A 16,809-nucleotide genomic window follows, 5' to 3' on the forward strand; every position below is an offset into this window, starting at 1 on the left:
ATGCTCTCTGTATCCGTCTGAACTCGCTGCCATTACAAACACTTTCAGTGGGAGGGAGTACTCACTTTGACAGACAAACTCCTTCAGCCAATCCTGAAGCTAGCACTGGCCTCTTACACTAATATGTTTTCACAGTAAGAGTCTAAAAAATACAATTTATTCACATTTACCATTTGTATGTGACATGTACCTCATCGTCAACAATCCCCGTGAGGTTTTCACGATACACTGGCAGTGTCCTTGTTGTATTTCTGTGGCATTGTGAGCACAGATCTGCATGGCCGTGACTCCCAGCTGTGAAAGCTATTTGGTCCTCCAGTTGATAAATCAAGCTTTACCAAATCCAGTTCACGAAAATGTCTTTTCTCTCAGAAACTCCACAGTTGCATGCTCTTGTTTGTTTAAATGTTGTTGTTGACTCTATTTCCACAGTAACATTAGTTATTGCTCTGTTTACTCTACTAACATTAGAGTTAGCACTCATTGCTTCAGGGGTCGCCATAACTGTCCCGCAAGCCTGCTACAATGCAGTCCCTGATTGGCTTAGGTTGTCGCAGTGTGGATCCCTGATTGGCCCAGATTGGCCGCAATGAGATTTTCATTTCTGGAATGTGTTTGGGGCGACAGCGATATGCAAAGCGAAACAGAAAGTTGATCTTACGTCATCAGGATGGTCTTACCAGGCTCAGAGAATATTACTGGTGAAACAGTTTTGTTGTTCAACTCTTAACATAAAAAAGTACATGAAGTACCTGAAAATAAACACACATTAACATTAATAAGCCGCTACATAAGGCTTGCAACCATAAAGCAATAGGATGACATGGCGTTAAGAAAAAGAGGTTTGTGTCATGTGTGTCTGCTATGTTTTAGCTCAAGAGAGGAGTCGAACGACAGACACCTGAGCTCACCTTACCATCGACGCTCATATCACCTCACGCAGAACGACAGTCAGGATGCTGGCGCAGAGCAGAGGTGACAAATGATGACACCATCGCTTTCTTTATGCAAATAAACAACACAAATTCAGTACTTAATTTAGGGCACAATAACATTTTGATTTGATCCTTTTTTCCAAGATGATGACAGAGTATGTGGCAGACACTCACTGTGTCTCTGTATGTTTCTGTGTCCGACCCAGTGACCCTGACGATGAGGTGGCCAGCCTCGCATCATCCTCAGGAAACTGTGGCGCTCGTTCTTCTCACAGACTACCAGTCAAGGACGGGAAGACCTCACCACGAGGCTCGCCAAAAGTAAAGAGGAAGACCAAGAAAGATGACGGGTATGTTGAAGTTTGACAGAGGAGTACTCAGAGTATGAAGTGGGGATTTCATCACTCGAAGGCGATTTAGCAGTAATTCACATGTGTGACGTGTAGTTGAAAAAGTGTTTATGGTTTTAGTTACAAACTAATTTAGGAAAGAATGACAATAAGAAAAATCTTTCCACTGTGAACGTTGCAGAAATCACACGTGTAATGTAGAGACAATATAGGTAGGAATTAAGATCTGCATAAGGCCTCTAAAATGAGACATCCCTGTTTTTTATAAATATGAATCAGTCTTTTCAGTATATGTAATTACACCCATGCTTTAATGTAAAAGAAAACAACAAAACATAAACGTGGGTACTTTTTTATTGTTAGGAAGTCTATCTTAAATAGTTTTTATGCTCACTTTTATGATGGATGATGCTCTCTGTGTTTGCATCGGTAGATTGTCAGGCAGTCACTTAGGCTTGATTGTAATAGGTTGTTGACTGACAGACGTGATCAGTCACACTTAAATTACTATTAAGATGCAGTTTATTTTCACTGCTCATCACATAAAGTCGAAGCGAAATAAACAGCATGCTCTCAATCCATTCCTTAAAGCTACAGTTGGTAACTTTTATGGAAATAACATTTTGTAATATTTGCTGACTGTATTTGCATTTGCGAGAATCTACTGCTGATGCACAAAACTACCAGTCAGAGCTGAGGAGTCTTTCTAACGCAGCTGTCAATCATTTCAACCCCTGCTTGTAAACTACAGTCCAACTTTCAAACAAGGCAGCGCTGATCAAATATGAATCAAGATTCTGTTACTGCATTGCTTATCTTTCGTGTCAAATGTTTTTAAAAACATATTTTGGTGCACTGTTGAGCTGTGGAAGAAGAAAGTGTGTTCTGTTGACAATGGGTGATAATGACATTTTTTATTGTCATGGGCAAATTATAAGAGACTTAAAAAGTACCCATAATAGCCTGACAAAGCCGTGTGAAACACAAGCAGAGCATAGTAACTTTGAAAAATCTTAGATTTAAGATGTATTAATTCTCACAAACATTGAAATTACATTTTTCCTCTGCAAAACGAGCAGAAACCCCCCCAGAAATACGAATCGCTAAATTGAAAACTTAATATTTAACCAATTAACAAATATTTCAATAGCCAAATATTTGGGTCAAACCCTACATACACACACATATACATATAAACATAATTGGTGGCTTTTTCAACATACCATAGGCCTGCAAGGTGTTTCGATTTTGATTCGTGGTCCAGCTCCATAAACGCATCACCACTTAATGGTCCACTACCGACTTGATGTCCTATTCCTGTCTCACATGGAACGATAAAACACGGTCCTACATGATAAAGCACGGTCAAAAACTTTATCGGACCACACCTACACAGACTTCTCATTGTCTACTAGCATGGCTACGTAATGCAAATAAGAACATAACTTTCGTTAAGTGTCTGTACACTGTTCAAAATATACAGAAACTGATGTAAAAACTTGAATTATCTCAAAACCTTTAAATATGTCATATACCAACGTTAACATTTTTACAAAATATAAAATATGTGATAAAATGGCTCTTACAATAATGCTTGATACTTGAGTTATTATCAGTAAAGGTGTTTGCTGATTCTTTCTTCTTTCCTCTCAGTGAATCTTCTCAGTCCCGGCAAATGGACTCTGGTCAGGTAAGGTGATCACAAAACATTGATTGTCTTCTTATATATTCAAGAAAAGTTATTTTGTATTGCAAAATGACTCAATCGATTTTTGACCACTAGGGGACAGCAAAATATCAAAACAAGCCAGCAGATACTGATCCACCAGCTTATACAGGACATTTCTGATCTCTCTGCAAATAATTGTCTACTTACATCTGTGTTAAACTACAAAATATTTATTGAGCAGATGTATATGTTTCAGCAGCACTTTCCCTTTATGCACTTTCCCCCCTTTCCAATGATTCTCTCCGCAGATGAATGCAGAAGTACAGGACGAGTTGTTGATGCTCCTGCGCAGCCAGCAGAGGGAGTTAACTGAACTGCGAGGACAGATTGAAGCCATGCAGAGCACCATCATGGCCCGAGTGGAGCACGTCCTCACCAACCACCAGGAACAAGAACGTATCCTTCAGTCTTTTCTTGTTCACTGAACTGGTTTTGATAGGTTTTTGTGTTTTGTTTTGTTTTTTTCATTTTGCATTTTCACCACCAATGAAACTTTTTGTGAAAAACTAGAGGCCAATCTGTACTCAAGGCCGTTTTAAACTATTCTGACAACACAATGATAAATGATACTTTTGAATTCAGCAAAAAGGCCTTGAGCTGCAGAAATGTGGTTTTGTTTTTGGTCACACAAACTGAAGCCTGGAGTTTACTGAAACACCTCGAGCAACTCTACATTATTTCCAAATACTTAAAGGGATATTTCAGGGATTTTCAGCCAGCTTTGTATCTTAAGATAATCAAGATATCAAGATAATGTTACTGCACTCCCTATTTCTTGTCTTAAATGTTTTCATAAACAAATCTTAGTGTCCTTTGAGTTATTGAACAAGAAGTGGCTGCTGTACTGTTTCTTGCAAAGTGAAAACAGGCTGAAAAACACAGAGATCAAACAGTAAAAATAAGCAGCGTTAATCAAATATAAACAAAGTTTCTGTTACTCCATTGCCTATTTCTCACTGCAAATGTTTTCATAAACCTGTTTAAGTGTACTGTTTAATCCTTGATCAGGTCTAGTGTTTCGTTTTGATGCCTTTCACAACCGTTTGACCTTTGAAACCTCAGCAAATTGGTTTGCTTTCTTTTAAAAATATGGCTAAAAAGGCACCTTGGCAAGAGAAGTACTGCATATTGCAAGACATTAACACTGACGAGAAAATTAACTGAGAATTAGTTTTTAAAAAAAAAAAAAAAAAAAAGCAGAATAAAGAGAGAGAGAGATAAATATTAATTATAAAATAATAATTAGAAAGTAATTAATTATATATTTAAAGTTAATTAAATTTAAATTTTTGGCACTTTTTTGAAGACATGTGCTTGTTAGTTTTATTTATTTATTTGTAATAATTTTTCTTTTGTTTTTTAGGTTTGTGTTATTTTTATTTTTTTGCAACATTTTATCAATTCCATGCTAAGCCAGCCCATTGCTATTGTGTCAAATAAACGAGTTGGCATTACATCACCCACCACCTTAGCGTTTGTCTGCTGCGGTGCAGTGCATTCTGGTAGTTGTAGGTTTTCTATCTGTCATGCCAAAGTAAATACAGCAACCTCTTTTTCTCTGTTTTCTCCATTCACAAAGCACCAGTTTCACAAGTACTTTCTACTGCAGAGTTGGCCTAGTTTTATAACAAGAATATCTTCCCAGCTGTGAAATACTTTTTTAAAGTGAGTTCAGTAGGTTAGTGTATTCAGAAAGTTATTTGGAGCCGACACCTTTTTTTGACAAACCCCTTCAAAGCTGTTAAAACTGTACGAATTCAGGATCTGATGATGAACCCTCTGCATCATATTCTTGTAAGCCTTGACCTGTCACGACCTCAGAGCGCAGACTAGAGCGAGTTCTGGCAGAGAGTCAGAACCATCAGCAGCAGCTTCAGGAACAACTCAGCCAGCAGCTCGGCCACACCCTCAGCTCGGCACTAACCAACAGAATGGACAAAGTGCTACGAGAGGAAATGAAGAAATCAGTCCCACAAAGTAAGCACACACAAACACACACATAGACAGACATCATTAAGTGAAAAACAAAAATCAGCAATCACAGAGTCAGAGGTAACAGAGGGGAGCTTTTCTCTGCTTCCCTCCAGCGTACTGTGTATAAGAGCAGTCGTCCACATTTGTTATCATGTGATGTATTGCACCTTTTCATTTTTTGCCTGCTGCAGACAAGACTATTTTAAGTATATATATCTTAACAGCCTGCAAAAGTTGCACACTGCTTTGTCCTTTTCTTGGCTTGTTCGAGTCTTTTCAACATCCACTTGGAAATGTATGCTTACTCTAGGAGACTGAAGTATACATTCTTCTCTCTTTATCTACTGTAGCTGTGTCCAAGGCACTTTCAAATGTGCACCATTTCTGAGTGGCACTTAACGATGCCTCGTATTGTATCTTTATTATTTCTCCTTGTTTTTTTAAGTTTTATATCTCACAGTTGAAGCGAAGCACATTTCTTGGTTTATTTTATCCTGCAGCTCAGAAAACTCTCTGTACTCAGTTTAAAGCCAAAAATTACAGTTTAAGTGGTTTGAGCTGCATTTTGCTACAAAGCAGATGTTTCAAGTTTCATGAACAGAATAGCTTATCATTTAAATTATTTCCATTCATCTTGGCACGCTGAGACTGAATGAACAGAAAACTAAAACATTGAATTTTATGAGAATATTAACACAGAAACTGTATTTGATGTGGAACGGTCATGTCATGGTTTACTCTCTCAAAGAGGACCTATTAGGCTTTTCTTATTTTGTGTTTTTTTGTATAGTGTTACAATGAAGGATGTTCATATTAAATGTGGCCAACGTGTCAAATATTGTTAGAGTTATGAGGTATACATGTATAGAAGTAATCCGTGTGGGCAAAAACTACAGTTCTGAGTACTCAATTACAGATTTTTCTACTCTTGTTACAGTATGATGTCACAGTGTGCAGGATTTCTATATATGGTCATGTGCTCCAAGGACGCCACTGCAAGTGTTTACAACACGTTAACTGCTACATGAAGCTACCAGGGTTGTAACGATCCATTAATCTGAATCAAATTATCAATTCAGTGACTATGATCCAGTATCACTGATGCAAAGTAAAAAAATAGATCCATATGATCATCTTTAGGTTAAACTTTTAATTTGAAATATTGTGTCACAGTCAAACAGCAGCAGGCAGATAATGGCAGCAGCCAAGAAAACAATGACGAGGATAACGTTATTTACTCTGCACTACACCAGCAGTGTGGAAATATGTTTGATTTTAGAGAAAATACAGATGAAAAGACACCCAGACAGACAGTATCGTTAATATATAAAATAAACACGACTTACCTGCTTGACCAGGCATCTTACTTCACTTACTAGAGCAGCGATGTTAGCTGCTCCGTTTCAACAATGTCAGGATAAAAAAATGTCAAATGCGGGCTGAAATTCAACCGTGCTGTTCTGTCGGGAGATGCGGTGACTTTAAACAGCGATGAGTAAGAAAAATATAAATGATGCATGTAATTTGTCAAGCTGTGAGTAGAGGAAAACTCTGCTAGCTGCTAGGCTAATGCATGCAATGCAAAAGTGATAAAAGGGTACATTATATCATCTTCAAACAATCGCAGGCCCCTGAGTTAAATCAAACCCAAAATTGTACTGTGGCAAACGTTGTGATATCAGCAGATATCGTATCATTGTCCAAAGAATCAATATAATATCAAATTGTGATGAAAACTAGAAATTATTTTTAAAAAATTACAACCTTAGAAGCTACATGCTAACATCAGGGAAACAAAAACTTGGTTGCTGCTGTTTTTGGTTTGAAGCACTTTATCAGAGGGGGTCACATTGCATAAATTGTTTGCACATATACACAAACATAGAAATTATTGATAAATATACAAATGCAGGATGAATATAATTAGTGCATTTACATATCTAGTACAGATACTGCTCTTCTCCAGGATTAAAAAAAAGACAAAAAAAAGAGAAACAAGCTAACTACCAAAAAAGCAAAACAAAACACACCCCACCGAACCTAGACACATGCTGATGTTTTTAATTTCTCTCAATTTCAGATCAGATTCCTTCTGAAACATGTCCACTTATTTTTAGAAGCTTTTATTGTCTATTTTTCATGATAGAAAGTGCAGCTCTTCTCCATTATACTCACCCCTCGGCTGCAACTATGTTACAGAGATACTGAAGACCTGAAAACACAGACCAATCAGAGCAGACTGGGCTTTTTTGGGAGGGGAGCTCTCAGACAGAGGGTGAATACAGGTGTTTTAGCACAGACAGTATGTTTTTTTACCATTAAAACATGTAAACATAAACTAGTAAAAGCCTTAATTAAATGTACATACCTGAAAATGAGCATTAAGGTCCTCTTTAATAAGGTTGGTTTCTGTACTGACAGATGGAATCAATAAATCCCTGGTCTGTATTAGCTGTAAACATTACCTGATGAAGGCTCTTCATAGTTTAAGTGAATCTTACCTCATCAGTGTATTTTTTTCTGTTATCTTCTCTGCAAAAAAGGCATTTTGCAGCATGGAAGAAATGGACAAAGTGCACACCAGGCTGTACATCAATAAATTACAATGTTATTTTCATGCTTGAGATCACCCCAGGCATCAGATGAATTAGATATACTCAAGGCAGCTGAGGTGTGTTGGACTGCCACACTAAAATTAGGCCATCTTAAGAGAGATGTCTTCTTGCCTTATCTCTTCTGCCTCTCCAATTCAAGAATAATGTTCCTGTTTTTTGTCCCCAGCCTTGACCACAGTGTCTAATTGTGAGGGAGTTCTTGCTAATCTGTTGTCTTTTCCCTCTGTAGCAATCTCTAAGAGTTTGGAGCCCGTGACGGGCCAGCTGAGCAACACAATTGCTGCTAAACTGACTGCAGTGGAGGTCACCCTGAAGGACAACGTCAGCAAGGTGGTCAAATCAAAGGTAAGTGGCTGGCTCTGTACCCTCATCTATCCGAAATCTTTGCATCATCACCTGCTCTCTCTCGCCCTTCTCACCGTGCTCGCTCCCTGTTTACAGAACACGACTGATGCTATTGGCCGAGCAGCAGCTGAAGCGATGCAGGGGCCCATCCAGGCAGCCTATAAAGACACCTTCCAGAGCATCGTGCTGCCTGTGTTTGAACGATGCTGCCAATCCATGTTCCAACAAATCAACGACAGCTTCAAGCAAGGCACACAAGAATGTAAGGCCACCTCGCCAAACAGCAAGATTAGTGGTTTCGTCACCGAATACATATCAGAAGCCCTTTGTAAACAGAGATCATGCTATAGGGCGGCTATGAGGTCCCTTCTTTATGCCTCCTTTGCATTTTTACACAGAATCAAACAGTGCCGCTCCAGTGTGGGATTATACACTGCATTGCTGCTTTGTGAAATCAAAAGAGGCGTGACATGTATCATAACAGCATCGGCCTTTTGCGTGACGTAAAACATAAGTTCTGGCAGCGCTTCAGTACAGAGGCACATGGGTAAAAAAACAAAAGCAAGACTTTGTAATGAATTCAAGCATTAAAATAAGACTGCTCGTTTATAACTGGGAACTGAGGAAAAGCTACCATAAGTGAGGGAATAACAGGGGCAGGAAAAAACCTACAGATAAAAAATAAAAATAAATAAATATAATATTAATAATAGGTAAAATAAATGAATAAATAGAATACTTTAAATGGGAGATGAAGGGTTAATAAAAGGATAACAGCACAAATGATAAAAATAGATAGAAATGTTAATAACAGTATGACTGACTAAAATATATAAATAAATAGTCATTAAATAAATATGTAAAGTTCAATTAAAAGCCAAACTACAACATGTCAATAACAATCATTTACTGGTCCTGTTATATGGCAGCTGATCTCGTCCTCTGCTCAGAGGGTAAAAAGCTCTCGAATCTCACGCTTTTCCAATATGCGAACATTTATAGCAGCTGTTCTTCTTTAAATCTGCTGCTAACAGCTGCCTTTTTAATCTCACGCGGTGCATCTCACGCGTAACACATTGTCAAAATATCACACTTGCCCCACCCATGGTCACATCTCCAGCTTTCAGTTTTACACAAATCTAGTTTTGGCGCTGTCACTACCTCTTGTCCCGGCTCAGAGGCGAGACAGCTCTGCCCCCCTCTTGCGATCGTACTTTACATACAGAATGACGAGGCAGCATAATGGCGCATTTTTCCCGCCTTGAACAGGCAGTGTAAAAGTTAAAAATAGCACACATATCAACATATGATCTAGATGACCTACTGCAGCACAATGGCCAATTTTAAATAGACTTCAACGCATTGAAGTCTTTCACTACATCCAGACACTCGAAAGTTTCGGACCTGTCCCTTGAAGCTGTTCCAGTAGTTCTTCATGGCACTTGTCCTTTTGGAGGCACTTTGTATCAGCACTTCCTCTATATTGGCTGTTCCCTGTATCTAGCCCTGAAATCAGGGTCTGTTTATCTGGAAGTCTAATTAAATAACCATCTCGTTCAAAAAGCTCAGGGACAGCTTTTGTAACGATGCCTTTGTAGACAGAGCCAGGGCACTGATGTGTTGATAAGCAGTCTCTTTATTCTGAGATCGTGCTCATGCCCACCTCTGTAAGCTGGCAGCTTGATGTTTTTAAAAATGAACCAAGGCTGTCATAATGTGTACAGAGGGGAGACACACACAGTTACCCTGCAGTAAATAGGCAGGCCACAATCCCCCTCTGAGCATGTGTGCTCCTGTGAGCTTGTTCCAATTTAAATTTAATCCGCGATCAAATTCAGGGTTTAGCTCTTTGTGTGTAAATATTGACTGTAACTTTGTGAGTGCTGCATAAACATCTGCACTGCCATCTAGCCACTGTGCATGTCTTCAGCGTTGTCTTTTATGCCCACATTTTCTCTATGTGGTTGGTGCATGATGTTAAAGGGAAACTTAGGTATTTTTTAAACTGGATCCTATTTTATTAAGTTTTTGTGTCAAATGTTATAATGACAACAACTATTTTTAAAACTGGTCAGGTATTAACAGGCTGAAATTTAATTACTACGAGCAATTGTGCACTGACAATTTAAATCTTCTAAAAGTGCGTGTTTTTTGCCACCGAGAGGCTCAGATTGTCACTAGTGTTTTACAACATTACGCCGAGGATCTGACAGAGAAATTAAACTTTTAGATCTAGCACAGTAAACAGTAAAGTTTCACTTTCACTGCGCTTGCTGTTCGGCTGCTCCGTCTGTGACAACAATGCGATCTGAGCTCTCAGAGTGTGGTTCGGAGCAAACTCATGCCCTAATTAATTAAAGACATCTAAAAAAGGCTTACTAAAAAAAGAAATCAATGTCAGTTCAGGTTTATGCTGTTTTTCGATTATTTCCATCGCATTAACTTGCTGATAGACAGTCTTTACCAACAGGGATTCGAAGCCGTTATATCAAAAACACCAGACTCCACTGAGAAAAACAGTCATTATACTATCACGAAATGGTGAAAAAAAGCACTTTGAGTGGATGTAAATTGATATTGACGACCGACGGAGGGATATACTGCAGGACTGATTTATAAAAAGTGTCTCTATTAGTCACTTTAACACTTAAAGTGCAATAACGTCACAAGTGTTATGTATATCGATACATCATGCAGTACGCCACAACAAATTTCAGATGAGTGTGTTCACTGATTAACTACCACACTCACACAGACTACCTTCATCTCTTTGAGGGAAACCATAAACAATCCAATCCTTTCACCGGCGCTGTAATTGTGTTCAGTTTAACTCTGTCACCACAGTTATGGAAGTGACACTTGAGAGCGCAGCAATAAATCAGGTGCCCGATTCAACTACAGAGCTTCAGCGCCGGTTGTTAATACTTTTTGGTTTTGGCATTACTGCTGCCCTTTCACATTGCTCTGAGCAACTTTATAATGTGTTTGCTTATGTTTGGGGGAGAACTGATTTTCTGTTGACTTTCATCTTTGCAGACATCCAACAGCTTGAGACCCACATGAAGAACAGGAAGCAGAGGGAGCAAGAGACACGAGACCCCATGATCAGCCAGCTCCAGCAGATGATGGACAGCTTCCAGAGCTCCACTGATCAGCTCGCCAATAACATCACAGCTAACGTCCGGGCAGACGTCCAGCACCAGATCCAGATGATGGTGGGAAAGTACGTATCCTAGCTGTCCATCATCGATTGCACTGCCACTCATAATTGGAAAGCTTTTACTGAAACCTTGGTTTTTGTCAGGGTTCCTGAAGGTCCTTAAAAAGTCCTAAAAGGCATTGAATTTATTAATCTAAAAATAACGCTTATATTGGTATTAAAATGAATTAAATGAATATTTCAAAAGTCTTAACAATGCTCAGACATGGGACATAAGATTTATGAATCATTTTTTGTCAAGTTGCGTATTAAAATCTCAGTGGACTCTCACATGCATAGTGAGAAACACAAAATCCTTAAGAAAACTACCCAGAAATGCCAGACATTTCATTCTTCTGTTGGTAAACCAGATACCTTTATGATAATAATATATGTTTATTGTCTTCCATGTGTTTTACCTTTAAAATGGTCGTTTTATCAACGTTTGACATAGAAAATCTAACTTTAAGACTGGACAAAAACGTTTTGTTTTATGTCACAAAAAACATTTTGGCACAAATCTGACCTTCAGTTTTGGCAATTAGAAACTGGGTCTTCAGTCTTAAAAAGTATTAGAAGGCCTTAAAGCAATAGTTCACCCAAAAAGGAAAATTAAGTCATTATCAATCACCCTCATGCTAATGAAAAGTCTGGTTGAGTTTTAAAACACTCCTGGAGGTTCAGGGGGAAAGGCGTTGCACTCATCTCCCAAACAATTGAAGCAAATAGTGACCAGAGTTCAAATGTTTAAAAAATACGTAACTAAACCGCAGAATGTCTCCATACTGCTCATTCAAAGTAATCCAAATGTGCTGAAGCTTCGATATGCCAAGTTGTCTTGAAAAACAGCAGCAAGCAACAAGTCCCTTAAAACTACTGTGTTACTGTGTCATTGTTTTTTAACTATAAAACTTCACCTGACTTTCCTTTGGCGTGAAGTGAGTAGATAATGACTGAATTTTTATTTTTGGGGTGAGCTGTTCTTTTAAGTAGCACTTGCCTTAAGCTGCAGGAACCCAGTTTTGTCACATTTTAATAGAAGTGAATCTCCTCTGAGCCATTTACACTTTCTGTTTTCCTTCCTCTGCCATTTAACTTCATTTACATGTATGATCATGTTGTAATTAGACACAGCATGTCTGCTCTCATCAGAACAGTTTTTAATACTGAAAAAAAAAAACACTGACATTTGCCACTCAGTAAGATGAGATTTAACCATCAGATTTTCAAAGAATCCTGCTGCTAAGCGGTATTACCTGCAGCGGTTGATGGGATAGCATTGATTGACATTCCAAGCAGATATTTTGAATATCAGATATGCATATCAGCAGATGCCTGTGCCAGCAGCCCTGGCCTCATTCACTGCCTATTGAGCTGATGCATAATGGGCTGGAGAGTAGAAACAAGCAAGGCTTAATCCTGGGGCTAATGTAAGAACATAAATTCGATCGAGTCTCTTGTTCCCTCTGCAATTAATTTCATGGCCTCTAGAGTTTATAGATTTGTCGGGGGCGGAGCAGAGAGAAACTAGTTGGCCAACTAAAACTTTAAAATCTTGAAGAGGAAATGACAGCACTGGACTGGGCAGAGACATTTTTTGTTTTTACTCAGATTCAAAGTAATATGTTAAGTACATCAATTGAATCAAACTTAGTGCCAACACACAGACAAGATCACACTCACAAAAAGTGACTGAATGACAGTGTCTTGTTGTAGAAAGCCTGCTACAGTGCATGATAGTGGTTGAAAATAAATGTGATACAGAGGATAAGCCTCTTCCTCACGTTTCCTCTCCTGTCCTTTGCCCTCCCCAGTTTGCAGGAGTCTATTCTTAGCCACGTGCAGCGAATTGTCAAAGGGGAGGTGAGCTTGGCAATGAAGGAGCAGCAGGCAGTGGTGACCTCCAGCATCATGCAGGCGATGAGGTCGGCGGCGGGCACGCCCGTCCCCACAGCTCACCTCGACTACCAGACACAGCAGGCCAACATCCTGCAGCTCCTACAGCAGGGCCAGCTCAACCAGGCTTTCCAGCAGGTAACGCACGCACGCACGCACGCACGCACGCACGCACGCACACACACACACACACACACACACACACACACACAAAAGCACACACACACACACAAGTAGCCAGGTGTAGCTCTGCACATATTGCAGCCTCTGCAGCTGAACTGTATTTTCCAAACATTAATGAATGCAAACACCCTCACACAACTCATGATCATGCACGTTCGCACGCAAATGTCCCACCAGGATTATGAGGCCCAGAAAGTTAATATACTTTACACATTTCTCTCTTGCAGACAGCAGTAGTGCATTAGCTGTGCTGCGGATACTCATTTCTGTGTTTCTACTAAGTAGTAATGTATCTCGACCCACTGAGAGTGGCCACTAAAAACTCTTGTCCCCTGCATTGTACTTCCAACTTTTAATGTGTTTCAGCTATTTGTCATCTACTCTGTTTGTGTGTTCATGTTGAGTTCAGTTCTCAACTCTTGGACTTTTTGATTGACTCTCTAAAACAATAGAATAGACTGTTTAAGCTCATACTTTTATCAGAAAACCTTATTCACTTCTTTTATTAATAGAGGTGTAAAGCACAAGTTCCATTATGCTATGATAATATATTGATTTTTGGACAATGATAACACATTCGCTAATATCACAAAGTCTACAACAATGTGGCTAATTAAATTCAGAGGCCTGTGTTCAATATGAGACAATATCAGTAAATATCCTCATTATCTTTTTCACATTTTCTTACCATTGTCTGCTTGGTACTAGGCTGCTAGCTGTTTAAATGTTTAGAACGTAGGTGTGCTTGGATGGAAATGGAAACACAGTCATGCCATGGGAATTTCACAATAAAGACACACCTCAAAGATGATGATATATATTGATGTTTTCACTCTGCCCTTTTTAAACAGAGCTTGCATTATAGAGCCACTACAAAGTCCCTTCTTTATGCCTCCTTTTCAGTTTCACACAGAATCAAATGATGGCGGCATTGTGCTGCCCCAGTGTGTAATAATACTATATAATTTACTCTAAAACTGGCGGACAACCCCTTTCTCTCGAAGGTGCACTATGGCTGTACAAGGATGTTTTTCTTTTAGATGTATTGCAGGTAAAGAGATATTTGAACTTGAGTTCTAATGTAAGATTGATAAAAATAGCTTCATTTTGAATAAAATGCTCTCTCTTCCTCACTTCCAGGCGCTGTCAGCGACAGATCTGAACTTGGTGTTGTATGTGTGTGAGACCATCGACTCTCAGCAGGTGTTCGGTCAGCACCCCTGCCCTCTCAGCCAGCCTGTCCTGCTGTCACTCATCCAGCAGCTCTCCTCCAACCTTACAACCCGCTCTGAGCTCAAAATCAGGTGAGATTGTTACACATGAAAGTGTGATTTCCCTTTACACTCACTAAGATTACATGGATCTCATCAGGGGTCAGAGGTAACATACAGTGTGTGATTTTTTTAATTTTTTTTTAAAAATCACACAAAAAAAATGAAAAGACAAAGAAAATCACCAAACTTTTGCTTCAAAAATTGCCTTCAGAAAAATTTAAAATAAACACACAATTTTCAAGACACAAAGTGTCTTAAAAAATTTTTTTTCTTCAATCATGCCTTGCAAACGCCCTGGACCACAGGTTTGAAAGGCAATTTTTCTTTAAAAAAAACAAAACAAAATAGAAACCTTTAAAGTTGTATGCCCCTTCCCTGAATTCAAAATTAAATAAACATAAGTCCCTCTCCACTGCTTACAAAATTATTTGACATGCCTCCCCTCCCCTCCCCAAATAGTCCCTAAGTTATATTTAAATATTCAGTTCAAATCCTGTTCTGTTTTTATTATTTTTAGAATAATTTATATTTACAAAAGCTATTATAATGTAATTAAAAAGAGTATTGACGGTTATTTCAGAGACTGTACGGCCTTTAGATTTTCCTCAAAGTCCTGGAAACTTATTGGTTAAATGTGTGTGAACCCTGTCTTTAAAAGTTTATACTTGCATTATTATTGTCTTAAATTGACCGTTATAGTGCTTATCGCAATTATTTTAAGGATAGTGTATCATCCACCAAAAATAGTAATCATGAGAGGCCTACACTGGAAAAACATCCACTGTTTCCGATTGAGAATAACGAGTATATTGATAATTTTTACCTGTATACTTTTCATATAACTTTCAGTATGTGGTCTCACACCACTGTGGGTTTGATGTAAGACCTGTCTTGCATTGCAGTAGGCAGAACCTGGGTTTAATCAAAAACCTGTGAGCTGTATAAGCTTACTTCTTCCCAAAGTGTCTCAATTTTGAGTTCATTTTGTCAGAGTGATAGCAGTGAACACGTTTTAAATTGCATTACACGCCTTCTCTCCCACACGAGCTGGATCCTCGTAATAAAGCCAGTCTTTGCCTAAACTTTTGCTCCCAATATCATCTCCATTGTATGTCCATTATTCCTTGTCTCCTGAGTGTTAAACGGTGCTAAACTGCTGACCCCATCGCCCTGCTCCGTCTGTAGCCCTGCTGCATGGCTGTCCGGGGAGCGCGGACGATCCTGTGAATAGCTTCAGATGCCCTCTTTTGTTCTGCTCTTTCTACGTCCTTGTGTCTTTTATTCTGCTGTTCACTCTTGCACTTCTGTCTGTTTTTTTGTTATTTTATCAGAAAGGTGTGTTGTGTTGTGCTGTAATTCTCAAGATGCATGTGGACATGTGTCCTCAGAGATCCCCCCGCCTGTCTCACTTAATGTCCTCTCTTAAAAAAACCCTTGAATCCCTTCCCTTGTTCGTGTCTCCCCCAGAAACCCTCTGTCTCTGTCAGAGTCCCTTTACAGCTCCGCTCTGTGTCTGGATCACCTGTCTGGTTCTGCGTTTATGTTGCAGCTGCCTACTGCTGCTAATACGGCCCTCTGGTGCCCCTCTGTGCCATCTGGAGAGAGACGGGCAGAGAGATGAGGGCAGCAGGGTGTGGTTCAGTCTGAGGCATTATTAGGACAGAGCACGATCCAGGTTGGATGGCTTGTGGTGTGTGGGAGTTCACTTGGTAGAATCAAAACAAGATGAATCACAAAACTTCACATCTTCTCACTCTTTCCTACTTTAAAGAAGTATTTCACCGATATAAATTCAATTCAGTTTTATTTATAAAACCCATTATCACAAATTGCAATTTGCCTCAGAGGGCTTTACAGCATACGAAATCCCTCTGTACCTGGACCCTCACAGTGACTAAGGAAAACTTGCCCCCCAAAAAAACCTTTAACAGGAAAAAAAATATGGTAGAAACCTCAGGAAGAGCAGCTGAGGAGGGATCCCTCTTCCAAGACTGACAGATGTACAATAGATGTCATAAACAACAAAAAGATATACTAGATGACAAAATTATACATAGGAGAGAGAGGGAGAGATGCACAGCAGCGATAATAGTAAACGTAACAAAAAATAGTAAATGGAATTTATAATAGCATGTGATATTACATTCAAATATTGTAGTTAATGTATGTGGTAATAACAATTGAATGTGTATAATAACAGTGGAGGTATGACTAATAATAATGGCAGTAGTAGTTGGCGTTCAGCTGTGTAATCTGTATCTGCAGTTGCGGCAATACGAAGCCTGTATATTTAGCAACAGACTGAGAGA

General features: G+C 39.1%; 1 protein-coding gene across 1 annotated transcript in view; it reads left to right on the forward strand.

The window, feature by feature from the left end:
* edc4 (enhancer of mRNA decapping 4) overlaps positions 1 to 16,809 on the forward strand; it is a 33,628-nt gene that overhangs the window by 12,416 nt on the left and 4,403 nt on the right. Inside the window, exons 20-29 of the mRNA XM_042495835.1 lie at positions 874 to 975; positions 1,142 to 1,285; positions 2,939 to 2,975; positions 3,263 to 3,410; positions 4,836 to 4,991; positions 7,833 to 7,948; positions 8,045 to 8,210; positions 10,985 to 11,171; positions 12,962 to 13,181; positions 14,367 to 14,530. Coding sequence (XP_042351769.1) covers positions 874 to 975; positions 1,142 to 1,285; positions 2,939 to 2,975; positions 3,263 to 3,410; positions 4,836 to 4,991; positions 7,833 to 7,948; positions 8,045 to 8,210; positions 10,985 to 11,171; positions 12,962 to 13,181; positions 14,367 to 14,530 — 1,440 coding nt within the window. The remainder of the gene's footprint in view (positions 1 to 873; positions 976 to 1,141; positions 1,286 to 2,938; positions 2,976 to 3,262; positions 3,411 to 4,835; positions 4,992 to 7,832; positions 7,949 to 8,044; positions 8,211 to 10,984; positions 11,172 to 12,961; positions 13,182 to 14,366; positions 14,531 to 16,809) is intronic.

This window comes from Plectropomus leopardus, chromosome 11 (assembly GCF_008729295.1).
Source record: "Plectropomus leopardus isolate mb chromosome 11, YSFRI_Pleo_2.0, whole genome shotgun sequence".
Taxonomy (NCBI): Eukaryota; Metazoa; Chordata; class Actinopteri; order Perciformes; family Serranidae; genus Plectropomus; species Plectropomus leopardus.